We start from the raw sequence: 17,693 nt of genomic DNA on the forward strand, positions 1-17,693 counted from the left end.
TAAATTAAAAAACTCTTGTTAAGTTTAAAAAAAATAAAAGCAAATCAATGGGAAATGATATATCGTGCTAATAATAAGAATATAAAAGCAGGAGTGACTCTTCTGATATCAGATATATACTACAAAAGAAACACTCCATAGATATAAAGGGACTTTTTGTAACAATAAAGGAGTATCAATAAAAAGACATAACAATTAGGAAAGTATATGTACCTAGCCTTAAAATATATGAAGCAACACTTGACAGGATTGAACACTTGACAATGTTCCAACCTTAATAGATTTTTAATGTATGATTTTTGGCAATTAATAGATGAACTAGATTCACCTCCAAAAAAATAAAATCAATAAAGACACAAAAGAGCTTAACAATACAAACTGTCTTGATCTAACTGACTACAACACTATATTCATTCAACAGTAGAATACACATTGCTTTCCAAATACATATGACACATTCACCAACGCAGATAATAAATATGCTGGGCCTTGAGATAAGTCTTAGTGGACTTTAAAGGACTAAAATCATCCAGAGTGGAATCACTAACAATAAAGAAATTAAATTAGCAATCAACAATTACCTATCTAGCAATGTAACTGGCAAATAAATAATAGACTTCTAAATTTGTGGGTAAAAGAGAAAAGCAGGAGAAATTTGGACAACATTTTGACCTAACAACAAATAAACAACCTACCAAATTCTGTGGAATGCAGTAAAAATGTTAGGAGGGAAACTTGAAGCTTTAAATATTTTTACTAGAAAACATATACTTTTACTAAAAATTCATGGCACATAGATGGGTAAACAATGGAAACAGTGAGAGACTTTATTTTGGGGGGCTCTAAAATCACTGCAGATGGTGATTGCGGCCATGAAATTAAAAGATGCTTACTCCTTGGAAGAAAAGCTATGACCAACCTAGACAGCACATTAAAAAGCAGACATTACTTTGCCAACAAAGGTCCATATAGTCAAAGCTATCATTTTTCCAGTAGTCATGCATGGATGTGAGAGTTGGACCATAAAGAAAGCTGAATGCTGAAGATTGATGCTTTTGAACTTTGCTGTTGGAGAAGACTCTTGAGAGCCCCTGGGACTGCAAAGAGATCCAATCAGTCCATCCTAAAGCAAATCAGTCCTGAATATTCACTGGAAGGACTGACACTGAAGCTGAAACTCCAATACTTTGGCCACCTGACTAAAGAACTGACTCAATGGAAAAGACCCTGATGCTGGGAAAGACTGCAGGAGGGAGAAGGGGACGAGAGAGGATGAGATGGTTGGATGGCATCACCAACTTGATGGACATGAGTTTGAGTAAGCTCCGGGAGTTGGTGATGGACAGGGAAACCTGGTGTGCTGCAGTCCATAGAGCTGCAAAGAGTCGGACACTACTGAGCGACTGGACCGAACTGAACTGAACTAGAAAAGAAGATCTAAAATCAAAGATCTAAGGTGCCACCATGAAGAAGTTAAAACATTAGAGCTAAATACATACAAAGTATGTAGAAAGAAGGAAATCATAAAGATAAAAGGAGAAATCAGTAAAATACAGAAAACTGGCAGATAACTTTAAAAATCAAAGTCAGTAAATTTCTTTAAAAAGGTGAACAAAGTGACAAATTCCAGGTACATTTGTTAAAGAAAAATGAAACCAAACATCAAACTCCAAAAACCAAAACAACAAAGTAAAACAAAACAAAAAGCAGAGACCACAAATCACCAATATTAAGAATAAAAATAGGGCTTAACACTACTGACACACTACTGATCCAAAAAACAGTAACAGGCTAATAAAAAATACTATACATATTTACTCTCCAAAAATAAAATTTTGGGCTTCCCTAGTGGCTCAGTCGTAAAGGATCCACCTACCAACGCAGGAGACACAGGACTGATCTGTGTCTGATCTGGGAAGATCCCACATGCCTCGGAGCAACTAAGCCAGTAAGCCACAACTCACTCACGGGTTTACAGCCGGTGCTCTTGAGCCCAGGAGGTACAACTACTGAAGTTCTCTTAGCCTAGAGCCGGTGTTCCACAACAAGAGAAGCCACCACAATGAGAAGCCCACACACAACAAGAGTAGCCCCTGCTTGTCACAACTAGCGAAAAGCTATTGCATCAACAAAGACTCAGCACAGCCAAAAATAATAAATAAATGAAATGATTTTGTAAAAATAAAATTTTCAGGGCCTCCCCGGTGGCTCAGTGGTAAAGAATCCGCCTGCCAATGCAGAGGATGGGGGTTTGATCCTTGGTCCAGGAAGACTGCACATCCATGGAGCAACTAAGCCTGTGGGCCACAACTGCTCAGCCCACACACCGCACCTACTGAAGCCTGTGCGCCCCTGGAGCCCATGTAGCCCAACAAGAGCAGCCTCCACAACAGGAAGCCCAAAACCCACAATGAAGAGTAGCCCCTGCTCGCCGCAACCAGAGAAAGCCCACATGCAGCAACAAAGACCCAGTGCAACCAAAAATAAATAAATAAATCTTTATTAAAAAATAAAGAGCATACAGATTTTAATATTTTAAAAGCACATTAACAAACTTCAGTACACTGACAATGTTTTCAAGTGTACAGTTCAGCAGTGTTAAATCTCCCTTCTTTTTAAGAAGGGAGATTAATATCCCATTTTATGTATATATGGCTTCCCTAGTGGCTTAGACGGTAAAGCGTCTGTCTGCAATGCAGGAGACGCGGGTTCGATCCCTGGGTTGGGAAGATCCCCTGGAGAAGGAAATGGCAGCCCACTCCAGTATTCTTACCTGGAAAATCCCATGGACCGCGGAGCCTGGTAGGTTACCGTCCATTGGGTCGCAAAGAGTCGGACACGACTGAGCGACTTCACTTTCACTTCATGTATATAACACATCTTGTTTATCCATTCAGCCTCTGATAGACATTTGAGTTGCTTATACTTCTTGACTATTATGAATAGTTCTATAACCGTGAGTATACAAATATCTCTCAGAGACTCTGCTTCCAGATATATCCACTGGAAGCAGAACTGCTGGATCATTCTTTTTTATAGTAATCTTAAATTTTTTGAAGGGCCTCTGTACTGTTTTCCATAGAGGCTATGACACTTTATAATCCCACTAACAGTGCACAAGGGTTCCAATTTTGCCACAGCCTCACTAACACTTGTAATTTTGTGGGTTTTTTTTAAATAGGAGCCATTCCAAAGGTATGCTGTGACCTCATTGTGATTTTTCATCTGCATTTCTACAGTGATTGGTAATGTTGAACACTTTCGTATCTGTGATGTCACGTGTATATTTGTACCCCCTGACGATGAGAAGAGGACTTAACTTTTGTGGAATTCTTTCCCCAAACGCATACACCCAATCTCATCAGGAGAAAAACATCAGAGGAACCCATATTAGGGGACATTCAACAGGTACCTGGCCAGTATTCAAGACTGTCAAGGTCATGCAAAACCAGAAAAGACTGACAAACTGTTATAGACCACAGGAGACCAAGAGACATGGAAACTAAATGCAAAAGAACATTAACAAAAAAAAAAAAAAAGATGAAAAAAATTTTAAAGTATAGCATTCAGTTAATAGTAACATACAACTGTCTCTTAGTTTTCACAGATATATCATGTTACTGTACAAAGTTAATAATGAAGAAACTGGATAAAGGATACACAGGAACTCTCTGTACTACCTTTGCAACTTTTCAGTAAATCTAAAAGTATTCCAAAACATTAAATTAATTAAAACAAATTAAACAAGCTGACTTAAAAAATGCTTAGTGAAAAACAAGTAGAGCCAAAAACACCATTAGCACTCTTTAAAAATTAAAAAGAATTTTTTTTAAAAGACAAAAAAAAGTGGGAGAGCAGAAGAAAAAATGGAAGAGAGGAAGATAATAATAAGGAAGGGCTATCTCTGCAAGACATGAAATTGGAACAATTAAAACAGTGTAGTACCGGCCATGAAAAGACACATCACTAAACAAAATGAGTCAAGAAATGAAGCCAAATCACATGTGAACTTTGTATTTTTAAAAAGTGTCGTTTGAATTCAACAGGGGAATCAGATTATTCAAAACATGTATTTGGAATAAATGGATAGTCACCTAGGTGAAAAATAGCTCCATACCTCATAGCTCACATTACAATAAATTCTGGATGGATCATTAATCTAAAAAAATTACAAGCCACATACTAGAAAAAGCCTACCCAAAGTGTGAAATTATCTTGGTATAGAAAATAGCCCTTCCAGTATGCTACCAAACCAGGAGAATTCTTTTTAATGATAATAACATGATCACTTATTTCTGTATGACCAAAAACAAAATCAAAACACAAACCAGCATTTAGGAGGAAAAAACCCAGTAATACTCCAAAGGGCTAATTTCCCTAATACATTAAGAGCTCTTACATAACTATCAACAAATATACCATGAGGAATGTATCAAAAGGAAAATGAGTTTAAAATATGAATGAAAACTTCATATAAAGAAAATAAAAATAAATAGTTTTTAAGCATATGAAAAGGTGTTCAACTTCTCTCATAATAACAGAAATGCAGATTAAGGCTATGTTTATTTTTACCCACCAGAGAGAAAAATATTAAAATATTCTTAATACTGATAGATGGAAAGGGTTAAAAGCTATATTCTGAATCCCTCTTTTAGGTTCTTGAGGAAAATATCTTGATTGTTCTTGCAACATCAACCCTGAAGATAGATGGAAGTCCTATAGGGTCTGCCATGTACTAATAACTAACCCCAGAATAACGAGCCTGCTGTACTTGGCTGTCAGGAATATATATTGTATGACTTATAATTTATGGTCTACAGCTATATTAAAATAAAAGAGCTAGCCACTTACAAATATAGAGGCTAAAATGTGTGCTAATGTTACCTGTACTTGCATGTCAACCTTACAATCAAAATACTGGCAACATCAAAACCTGCATCAGAGTTTGGAGGCCTCTGTATTGTAACTGTATATGCTTTTCCTTCAGAGGTGTATTTGGGGCTGGATAAGTCAATTGTGACTTGTGAATCTGATCAACGATCCCAAACTGAAACTGACTCAGGTAGTCATGCAACTGTGCTGAGGAAACCATGTCAAAAACAGTCTCTTCTCATGTAATGTGAATTAGTACATCTCAATAGAGGGGATATGGCAAAATCCACTAAAATTTCAGATGCACATACCCTCTGACCCAGCAACTCCACTTTCAGGAATTTTTGCCTACAGCAAATCACCCACATATCTATGATTATTACATTGTACATGGTTATTCACTGCAGTATTGTTTTTTATTTTTTATTTTTATTTTTTAATAATTTATTTTTTTACTTTACATGCAGTATTGTTTTTTAAAAAAGACTAATAATAACTAAATATTATGGATAAATGGTTAAATAAATTACAGTTCATTTTTACAATTAAATAACATACAGATGTATATGAGAGAGTTTTTTACTGTTTATGTGCATTGATCTCCAAGGTACATTATTAATGAAGAAGCAATTCATAAAACACTATATTCTACATTTGTGTAAAAAGTATTTATGTATGCAGAAAATAGCTCTAGACAGATAACAAGAATGTGGTAACCTCCCCAGGAAGGAAACTACATGGTAAAGAAGCAGGAATGGTAAGAGCTAAAAGCTCATAATTATATTCAATTTCCTACCGACATATACATTATTTAGCAATCTCACCATCATCTTAAATTCAACACATAAAAAGAGTATCTCAGCATTGATCTCTACTTCCAAAACAACTCTCTAACCAACACTCTCTAACTCAGTAAAAGACCATCGATATTCTGCTGTCCACAAAGAAATCTGAGCAACTCCCTTCCCTCATCTCAGCCACATCCATTAAGTCATACAGTATTACTGTTAGACAGCCATGATTTAAGCTTGTTCAGTATCCATTCCCTCTTCTCACTAGAATACCATGCTTTAGGAGATTCTATTTATTTCTGGTTCTAATAACTCCAAAATGCAAGCACTCAAGCATTCTTTTTTCCTCCAAGTCTGTGAGTTATATCTTTTCATTTATTCTTTTTGCTTCAGATATCCAGATCTATTTCTGTCACTGACAACTAAATAATATACATGTCTCTTAAAAACTGGTAAATAAAGGTCAAAAATGAAGCATCTGGACTGATGACATCTCCAAGAGCCTGTGATCTTACAGAAACACCAGAAAATGTAGCATAAAATGTCAAAACCAATTTGGTCAGAACTCTACTCTGGAAGACAGTCAACAGTTTACAGTACCAAGTAAACAACAAAGAGGCGACTTAAAAACTCTACAAGTTTTGTGTCATTTTCAGTTGCCTAGGCTCTACCACTTACTAGCGTGACAATGGTCTTGAAGACAGCATCCCATGTTCCTAGTGAAAAACTCTGGCCCCTGGTTCCTGAAGGGGTGAAGCAGAGCTTGTCCTCAAAGAACTATGGTTTTAAAAAAAAAGAACTATGGTTTTAAGTTTTAACAGAACTAAGGAAGGAGGACTGACTTAGGCATTTGCTCTTGTATCCTTTAACCTGGATGAAGTATGTTTTTAAGTTTAAGACGTTAACTGTAATCCTCAGGATAACCATTTAAAAAAATATACATGGGAAAGAAAGTAAGAATCAAAATCTGATACAAGAAACAAAGAAGAACATTATATACTGAAAAGCAGGTCAAAACACCAAGAACATAAAAAACAATTATAAACATACATGCACCAAACAGCAGAGCTCCAAAATACACTGGCAGGGGCAGCGGGGGTGGGGGTGGGGGGTTGGGGGAGCGAACTGAAGGAGAAACAGGCTGTTCTTTATTCAAGTTTCAATAATGGGTAGAACTTAGAAAACCACTAAAGAAATAGAAGAGTTACTACAACCTATCTAGGCTCAATATACGTATACAGAAAACCATACTAAAATCAGCAAAATACACATTCTTCTCAGTTCAGTTCAGTTGCTCAGTCATGTCCAACTCTTTGCAACTCCATGAAAAGCAGCACGCCAAGCCTCCCTGTCCATCACCAACTCCCAGAGTTCACTCAAACTTACATCCATCAAGTCAGTGATGCCACCCAGCCATCTCATCCTCTGTCATCCCCTTCTCCTCCTGCCCCCAATCGCTCCCAGCATCAGAGTCTTTTCCAATGAGTCAACACTTCACATGAGGTGGCCAAAGTACTGGAGTTTCAGCTTTAGCATCATTCCTTCCAAAGAAATCCCAGGGCTGATTTCTTTCAGAACAGACTGGTTGGATCTCCTTGCAGTCCAAGGGACTCTCAAGAGTCTTCTCCAACACCACAGTTCAAAAGCATCAATTCTTCGGTGCTCAACTTTCTTCACAGTCCAACTCTCACATCCATACGTGACCAAAGGAAAAACCACAGCCTTGACTAGACGGACCTTAGTCGGCAAAATAATGTCTCTGCTTGTGAATATGCTGTCTAGGTTGGTCATAACTTTTCTTCCAAGGAATAAGCGTCTTTTAATTTTATGGCTGTAGTCACCATCTGCAGTGATTTTGGAGCCCCCCAAAATAAAGCCTGACACTGTTTCTACTGTTGCCCCATCTATTTCCCATGAAGGGATGGGACTGGATGCCATGATCTTCGTTTTCTGAATGTTGAGCTTTAAGCCAACTTTTTCACTCTCCTCTTTCACTTTCATCAAGAGGCTTCTTAGTTCCTCTTCACTTTCTGCCATAAGGGTGGTGTTATCTGCATATCTGAGGTTATTGACATTTCTCCTGGCAATCTTGATTCCAGCTTGTGCTTCTTCCAGCCCAGCGTTTCTCATGATGTACTCTGTATAGAAGTTAAATAAGCAGGGTGACAATATATAGCCTTGACGTACTCCTTTTCCTATTTGGAACCAGTCTGTTGTTCCATGTCCAGTTCTACCTGTTGCTTCCTGACCTGCATACAGATTTCTCAAGAGGCAGGTCAGGTGGTCTGGTATTCCCATCTCTTTCAGAATTGTCCACAGTTTATTGTGATCCACACAGTCAAAGGCTTTGGCATAGTCAATAAAGCAGAAATAGATATTTTTCTGGAACTCTCCTCAAACACCCACAAATGGTCTCCAAGACTGGTAACAGTGTCGGTCACAAAACAAGTGTCAATAAATTTTAAAAGATCTGAAATCAGATCTTACCAATCCATAGTAGAATGAAAATAAAAATAAAAAAAGAAGGAAAACTGGAAAATCTACAAATATATGGAAATTACACAGTATTCTCTTAAATAACCAACGAGCCAAAGAAGAAATCATGATGGAAACTGGAACATACTTTAAGACAAATGGAAAACATATAAATGACATACGAAATTTCATGTGATACACAGAAAGCAACAATGCAGTTAAATTCATACCTGCTAATACCTATGTTGCAAAGAAGATGCTTGAGTGGGGTGAAATGCAGTGAAGGGAGTGACAATTTAAATATATACAGGATCTCTTTCTTTTTTTAATTGATGTATAGTTGATCTACAATGTTGTCTCAGTTTCTGGTGTACAGCAAAGTGATTCAGACATATATATGTTTATACACACACACACAGATATGTGTATGTATATATTGTTCTTCAGTTTCTTTTCTTAGTTTATTACAAGATAATATAGTTCCCTGTGCTATACATAAAAATAGTAATAATACAAGGTTTCTAATTATATACCTACCTTAAGGAGCTAGAAAAAGAGCAAACTAAGCCCCAAACCAGCAAGAAAAAGAAAAGTGTAAAGATTATAGAGATAAAATAGAAAAGAGGAAAATAACAGGAACAATCAACAAAACGAAAGTTCTTTGAAATATCAAACAAAACTGACAAACTTTCAGACTGACTAGGAAAAGAAAGACAAATGACTAAATTCAGAAATGAGTGGGAACATTATTACTGACCTTAACAAAAATAAGAATTAAAAGAGAATACCATCAACAAATGTACACCAACAAATTAAGTTAACCTACAGGAAACGGACAAATTCCTAGGAAAATGCAAACGAACAAAAATGACTCAAGAAAGAAAATCTGAATAGATCTAGAACAAGAGATTGACTCAATTAACAAGGAAACACCTCCCAACAAGGAAAAGCCCTGTACCAGATGCCTACATAATTGAATACCACCAAACATTTAAAGAAATATAAATACAAATCCTTCTCAAACTTCTGAAAAACTTGAAGAGGCAACACTTCCTAGCTCATTATGAGGCCAGTATGATATCAAATGCCCCACGGTCAGCCAAAAAAGCATAAGAAAATAAAGTAACAGCCCAATACACTTTATGAATATAAATGCAAATATTCTCAACACAAGTGTACCAGAGTCCTAGGGCAGTAATAAAAATTTCAACAAATTAGGTAGCTAAACAAAAAAGAAATATATTCTCTCACACTCTCAGTTCTAGAGGCTAGAAGTCCAAAATCAACACGCTTCTCTCTCTTACCTGATGGCTCAGGCAATCCTTGACATTACTTGGTTTATAACTACGTAATTCCAATGTCCACTTTAGTCTACTAATGCACAGAAAATACATGGAACAAAGTGACATGTTAGAACACACACACAACACACACTCATCTAAGATTAATCAACAAAGCATGCTGTGGACAAACTACAGGGCAAATGATTTAGGTATCTCTTCCCATAAGTTAACTGACAAAGAGGAGAAAAGGAGACCACAGAAAGACCTAAGAGAAATATCACATACTGCAATGTATGTACCTTATTTGAATCTAGCTTATGGACTGTTAGGTAGGTAGAATAGGGAAACGGAGTCCAAAATGGCGGTGGCTAAAAAACAAGGAAGGTCAAAGGAAGGTCCAAGGACCAGAGTGAAGACTTCAGGTAGAACAAACAGCACTCCTGGCTAAGCCCAATTTGCATAGGGCAGGCCCAGGTGGAGGCAAAAACATATAAAAGGAGGAGTCAAAGCGTGCTCTCTCTCTCTCTCCTGCTTGAGTGTGCTCTCTCTCTTTCTCTCCCACGTGAGTGTGCTCTCTCCCCCCTCACCCCCGCGTGTGTGCTCTCTCTTCCTCTCCCGCATGCATGCGCTCTTTCTCTCTCCCTCTCTCCCCCTCTCCCACGAGCTCCTCCACTCTCTTCCCTTCAAATCTTTGGGTTGGGATGCCCCCACGCTTTGAGGATGGATTCTCCTGTTATCTTCTAAATAAAACAGAGCTGTAACACTGATTTGCCTAAGAGCTATAACACAGTTTGTCCAAGACCCGAGAGCTGTGACGCGCCGAGGGCTTTAATGTCCGTTGCTCCAAATCTTTGTTGTGACGAGACAAAGAACCGAGGAACATACACTCGCGTGACATGGACCTTTGTGAGATCCTGATTCAACAAGTATAAAAGAAAACAGGAGACAATCAAGAAATTTTGAACAATGACTGCATATATCATGGATTAAAGAAATCCTTGTTAATTCTTTTTAGGTGTGATGATATATTGTGCATTTTTAAAATATCCACTTAAGAATGCTCACAAAATTTAAACTCATCAGAAGACAGATAGGGGAAGGTAAAAAGGAAACAGCTAGCTATGACTTGGTCATTGTTAAAGCTAGATACCAAGGTAGAGAGTCTCTCTACTTGTACGTATGCTTGAAAATTTTCCACAGTAAAACTATTTTTAATGTATCTGTAAAAATTTATCACTTTAGTATCTCATGGCCATTCCCTCATTTTTAACCCTCCGACTACTTCTATCTCAAACAGTTCCTCAGTATCTCCCTTGGATTCACTGCAATAAAGCAAAGTCCTATCTTTGTAGAGTATAGATTCTAACATCAGAGTATAAATTACAGCCCCTCAAAATACAACCTCAGATGGTAAAGAATCTGCCTGCAATGCGGGACACTTAGGTTCGACCCTGGGGTTGGGAAGATCCCCTGGAAAAGGAAAACGGCAACCCACTTCGATATTCTTGCCCAGAAAATCCTGTGAACAAAGGAGCCTGGTAGGCTACAATCCATGGGGCAGCAAAGAGTCAGAAATGACTGAGCAACTGACACAAAATAGGAATAATCAAAACTATCCTTGAAAAACAGCTTTTACCTCCAATAGAAGAAGTGCATGATATTGTACATTGTTATGAATATACAACCCTGCTGTATTCCAATTCTTCTAACTGTTCTGTCAGTGTCTATCAACGGCCCTCAACTCATTTTAAAATTTCCTCTTCAAGAATATAGATAAGCTGACACTGCCTCCTGCCTGCCCTCCTCAATTGTACACTTCCTGTCTTTGACAGTGATGGTTGGGGAAGCCTTAAAATCATTCACAAGACATATCCATATAGGTTTGGCTAGAGCTCAGTCAATAAAATGGCAGACTGAATTACCTCTACAATTTTTTTTTCTATCTCTTCCTATGTAACTGATTTTAAGTATGTTAAAAGCACACAGGACCCAGCTACACCTTTCTTTTTTATAGCTGGTCTGGTCTCATACCCTTCTAACCCATTCATAAGGCTGTCAGAGTGATCTTTCTGAAACAGAAAACTCATGTTATTCCTCAGCCTCAATGGCTCCTGATAATCATCAGGACCAAGTCTTGAACTAAAAAGGGGGGTGCGGGGAGAAGAAAGGCAAAGGGAGAAGGTGGGGAAAGAAGGCGTGTCAAGACTGGGGGAGGGGGCACAAGGGGTGGGAGGGAGGGAAAAGAAAAGCAGGGGAAAGGGAAAAGAAGCTCCACCTCTCAGAAGGTCTACCATTCAAACTTTACAATGCAAATCCCTGATACACCTGGGTCTTTATCATTTGCTTCTCCCTTTGCCTATAACTCACTTTCCACACACCAATCTATGTTAAAAAACTTACCTTCAACAAAGATCTATGGAGTAGCTGACATTGAAGAAAGTCAAAAGTAAAATTGAGAAATTCCTGATCATGATCACTAGAAAAAGAAAACTAAAACTTGGAACATAATTTTCCAGCATGAAAAATGGGTGTTAGTTGCTAGGTTGTGTCTGACCCCTTGGACTGTAGCTCACCAGGCTCCTGGAAAAATGGGTATTAGATATTAAAGAACAGTATCATCAATACTATATATCAGGCACATTGTGGGATTTTGCTAACCACGCTGCAAATACAATTAGCATTTCTACAGGAAAATGTATTTCATGCTCCAAAATAATTTTGGAACAGAATTTAGAATCTTTTAAATACACACCAAATTTAGACTATAACACAGATGGCACTGCAAATCAATAAGGAAAAATGAACTGAAAGAAAGAAGGAAGGAAAGAAAAAAAAGTCATAAAAATACTAGAGAAGGTACTCCCCTGGTGGTCCAATAGTTAGAACTCGCACATTTCCACTACAAGAGGCACAGATTCAGTCCTTGGTCAGAGAACTATCCCACATGCTGTGCATTGCAGCCAAAAACAAAAAACCAACTTAGAGGAAAATGTGAACACATTCCCTATGTAACTTTGGAGTAGGGAAAACCTGTTTAACTAATGGTTCAAAATATCAGAAGCCATGACACATAAGATTAATAAATTCAACTAAATAAAAATCAAAACCTTCTGTACAGATAAAAACCCCAAGAGGAAAGATTAACAGCAAGAATGAATCATAAAAAAAGCCTAGTACATGAAGTGCTCCTATGAAAGCTCCAACAAATCAAAAAGAAAAAGATCAACGACGAAATGGAAAAAACATATGAAGAGATCATAGAAGGGACAACATGAATTGCTCTTAAAAACATGAAAAGATGCTCAGATTCAGTCATAATAAGAGAAATGCAAAATACAAGCTCTGAGATACTTTCACCTACCCGATTACCAAAGACATAAGAATAGGTTTTCATTCATTACTTACTGCTGGGAACACAAATTGGTACAACCACTAAACAGAATAATTTGGGAATATCTACCAAAATTAACTGCAAAATATCTTTGATCCAACAGTTCCACATCTGAGAATTAATAAAATCCTACAGATGTCACTGCATACAAGCAAAATGACATATATACTACAAGCAGTAGTCATAAACACAAAAGATTAAAGTCCATCAACAGGTGACTAATTCCATAACATGTAGTAATAAATAAAGCTCTATACTGATAGTAGATAAATTGTTCGGGGAAAAAAACTTTAAGATGCAAGAGAGTACTGCATACTATTAATCCATTTGTATTAAAGTTACAAAAATATGTCTCCTCATATTTATTGGTACATGCAAAATAGTAATAGAAACGATGTTGGGGACAGAAAATTTACTGAGAAACTGTGTAGATAGTGAACAGCAGTAGGAGGGAGGGTTTTTAATATTTAAAATTTTGGATAATGTGACTTATGGTCTAAACATTAAATTTAAACAGATATATTGCCATCCAAAAACACTATTTTTTCCTTTTATTTACTCATGTCATGACACTAGTCTATGCCAAAACACTTCATAGAGTTGCCTGTCCAAAATGGGAAGTACATACTAACAGTGGCTTAATCTCTACTTTTTGAGATTCATCAGTTACTTAATTTTCATAGTATGCCACAGATGTATAAATTGATGCCTACACATTTAAGAATGGTACTGAGCTATAAACAAACATGGGATTTCTTTGGGAAAGGTACTAAAAATGGAAATGAAAACTAGACTACAAAAGGGGCCTTAGGAAAACACATCAAAAGTTAAGAAAAATCAAATTTCTTTATCTTCAAACAACAAAGATCCACAGGATGTCAAAATTAACATTCATTAGAAACATCATTTGTCTAGCAATACACAAAAGAGGGAAAAAGGAATCTAAAAAAATAGATTTTTATCTCTAACCAAGAAAAAAACAGTGGCTCATTTTCCTAACAGTAATTTCTAATATAAGAAATTGTATTCATTAAAAAAAAAAAAAAAACCTCAAGATTTTAATCAGATGTGGATCATTCTGCACTAAAAACACAAAAAAGTAGAAAAATTGTGTTTCAATAAAAAGAAAATTCATGAATTACATCCAGTACTGTTAGAAAAATATTTGAGTGGTCATCACTATTTGATATAAATGAATTACCAGATATTTAAAAATACATCTGCACTCCAGATCTCAAGAAAAGTTTTTTTCAAAATTTTCTGCACTTACCGCCATTATCTGTTCTTTTTAAAGCTCCATCCTTATGAGGACACAGTTCACATCTCTATTAAAAGGGGAGGAAACAAAGAGATTTTTCAGATTACCAAAGTATAACATCTTCCCTGTAACTTCAAAACTATTCAAAATGTGGTAGTGGCATTTTCTCTTAGTTGCCACTAAGAATATTTCAGAAAGATCCTCATCAAGTAATTCTCTATGATAACTGATCATCCTCAGAGTACCAGACAAGAACTTTTAAAAAGTAAAATTTAGTGAACAATAAAATGTTAAGACTTTTTTCCGTCTTGCTGTATTAATAAAAATAAAAATATTCTCTGAACACAGTATTTGGGCAGGGTTTTTAATATTTGCCTCTATCCCTTTACTGTCTGAGCAGAATCAACCAGGATTATTACATAGTCAGTTGGATCTGGTTTCTCCTAAAATAAAGAGGCAAATTCAAATTCAGAATTTTGATTTAAGCAGATTATGATCTCATATGTGCTGACCTACCTTTGGAAGGCAAGAACTGCTCTAATTATTCCCATTACTCTTTTGATTCACAGCACAATGATACTCAGTAGTTATTATGGATCCCTCTCTCACCACTCCCACAATTTAAAACCAGAAATAAACACCTAGCCAGTATTACCATTTCTTTTCCCCACTGAAAAGAGGACTGAAATAATTATAAAAATAATTAAAGAGTTTTCAGTGGCACTGTCTTACATTCCTAGAAGTCATAAAGTCATATATAACTACTTATTATCTGTACCCTTCCTTACTCTCCGAAGAGGTTCTGAGAGTCAATTCTTAGGTAGGTTGATGAGAAGCCCAGGGTGCCCAAGGAGGAGAAAGGGTTCTGTGGCTCCAAAGGAGGAGAAAAAGACAAACATTTTATTTCCTACATTCCACAGTCTTAGTCACATAAAACGTTTTGTTGTTGTTTTTTTTTTCCTTTAAGCCCAGAGCTAATGATTATACAACAAAACAACACATCTTAAACTCAGTACAAAGGATTATATAACAACAAAGTATCCTGCTTGAGGACATGTTTCTCCTTCATAAGAACCATCTGACTAATCCTGTTATCTTAAAATGTAAATTGTGGGAGTGGGTCTGGTAAGACCTTTACAACCTTTGATTTACTGTAATAACCAAGTATCTAGTTCCCTTGATAAAACTAGCCAGGAGGGCTCTCTCCACCCGGCTCTAATGTCTATGTCCGAAGCCTTCTCTGTCCACTGTAATGAAACTTCTGCCACACAAGAGCCCTGAATGGTCAAGCCTGGTCCCTGATCCTGAAGCTACATTTTCTTCTAAATTTTTCTTCTAAATTAAAGCTAAATTTTCAGGAATGACGAATCCAACAGTGCTCACCGAAAGCTATCAGTTTGAACCATACAATACACTAAGATAAATGAGCTACAAAGGAAAATAAAGAGCAGGAAGTTAAGATAAAACAGTAAATCAGTACATAGCTTCCCTGGTGGCATAGAGGTGAAAGCGTTTGCCTGGAATGAGGGAGACCTGGGTTCGATCCTTGGGTCAGGAAGATCCCCTGGAGAAGGAAACGGTAACCCACTCCAGTACTCTTGCCTGGAGAATCCCATGGAGGGAGGAGCCTGGTACGCTACAGTCTATGGGGTAACAAAGAGTTGGACACGACTGAGTGACTGAACTGAAATTTAAAGGTCAGCAACTTAAAACAATCCTATATATATATACACAGAGCACTATACCAAAATCTCATGGTAATGCCAAACCAACAATCTGTAATAGATAACAAACATAAAAAACAAAAGGGAATCCAAACATAACCCAAAATATGGAAGTATGGAAGTATTAGTCACTCAGTTCAGTTCAATTGTTCAGTCGTGTCCGACTCTTTGCGACCCCATGAATCGCAGCACGCCAGGCCTCCCTGTCCATCAACAACTCCCAGAGTTCACCCAAACTTACATCCATCAAGTCGGTGATGCCATCCAGCCATCTCAACTCTGTCGTCCCTTTCTCCTCCTGCCCCCAATCCCTCCCAGCATCAAAGTCCTTTGCAATGAGTCAACTCTTCCCATGAGGTGGCCAAAGTACTGGAGTTTCAGCTTTAGCATCATTCCTTCCAAAGAACACCCAGGACTGATCTCCTTTACAATGGACTGGTTGGATCTCCTTGCAGTCCAAGGGACTCTCAAGAGTCTTCTCCAACACCACAGTTCAAAATCATGAATTCCTTGGCGCTCAGCTTTCTTCACAGTCCAACTCTCACATCCATACATGACCACTGGAAAAACCATAGCCTTGACTAGACGGACCTTTGTTGGCAAAGTAACGTCTCTGCTTTTCAACATGCTATCTAGGTTGGTCATAACTTCTGTTCCAAGGAGTAAGCGTCTTTTAATTTCATGGCTGCAGTCACCATCTGCAGTGATTCTGGAGCCCAAAAATAAAGTCTGACACTGTTTCCACTGTTTCCCCATCTATTTCCCATGAAGTGATGGGACCAGATGCCATGATCTTCGTTTTCTGAATGTTGAGCTTTAAGCCAACTTCTTCACTCTCCTCTTTCACTTTCATCAAGAGGATTTCTGTTCCTCTTCACTTTCTGCCATAAGGGTGGTGTCATCTGCATATCTGAGGTTATTGATATTTCTCCTGGCAATCTTGATTCCAGCTTGTGCTTCTTCCAGCCCAGCGTTTCTCGTGGTGTACTCTTCATATAATTTAAATAAGCAGGGTGACAGTATACAGCCTTGATGTACTCCTTTTCTTGTTAGTCACTCAGTCCTGTCCAACTCAGTGACCCCATTGACTGTAGCCTGCCAGGTTCCTCTGTCCATGGGATGTCCCAGGCAAGAATACTGGAGAGGGTTGCCATTTCCTTCTCCAGGGAATCTTTCCAACCTAGGGATCAAACCCAGGTCTCCCATATTGCAGGCAGACTTTTTAACGTCTGAGACACCAGGGAAGTCCAGAAACAACCCAAAAAGGCCATCAAACCACAAGAAAACAAAAGAAGAAGAATGGGGAAAAAGACCGACAAACCGAAAACAATTAACAAAATGGCAATAAGAACACATATATCAATAATTACCTTAAATGTAAACAAACTAAATGCTCCAACCAAAAGGCTGCCTGAATAGATACAGAAACAAGACCCACATACATGCTGCCTGCAACAGACTCCTTTCAGACATAGAGACACACACAAAGTGAAAGGGTGGACAAGGGTATTCTAAGCAAATGGAAAAATCAAAAGTCAGAGTAGCATTCCTTGTATCACACACAGACAAAATGAGAGGGAGGAAAAAGGTGTTATTCCATGCAAATGCAAAAAATCAAAAGTAAGTCAGCTATGCTTGTACAAGACAAAACAGACTATAAAGATTGTTACAAGAGACAAAGAACATTACATATGATCATAGAATCAATCCAAGAAGATGAAAGAACTGTAAATGTATACGCAACCAACACCAGCACATATGAATACATAAGGCAAATATTAATGGACGAAGAGAAACTGACAGTGATACAATAATGGTAGGGGACATCAAGTTCCCATTTCATCAATGGACAGATAACCAGACAGAAAAATGATAAGGAAACACTGAGGGGCCAGTGAT

The 17,693-nt window shown here is 37.5% G+C and overlaps 1 protein-coding gene across 4 annotated transcripts in view; it reads right to left on the minus strand.

The window, feature by feature from the left end:
* The window catches only part of MLLT10 (MLLT10 histone lysine methyltransferase DOT1L cofactor), a 215,874-nt gene that overhangs the window by 150,814 nt on the left and 47,367 nt on the right, over positions 1–17,693 (minus strand). For all 4 annotated transcript variants that reach the window (XR_005722521.1, XM_040248590.1, XM_040248589.1 and 1 more), the window contains exon 4: positions 14,083–14,137. Coding sequence is in view for 3 of the 4 variants with exons in the window: in XM_040248590.1 (XP_040104524.1) it covers positions 14,083–14,137 (55 nt within the window). In the remaining variant the exon portion in view is untranslated. The remainder of the gene's footprint in view (positions 1–14,082; positions 14,138–17,693) is intronic.

Source organism: Oryx dammah, unplaced genomic scaffold (assembly GCF_014754425.2).
Source record: "Oryx dammah isolate SB20612 unplaced genomic scaffold, SCBI_Odam_1.1 HiC_scaffold_10, whole genome shotgun sequence".
Lineage (NCBI taxonomy): Eukaryota > Metazoa > Chordata > Mammalia > Artiodactyla > Bovidae > Oryx > Oryx dammah.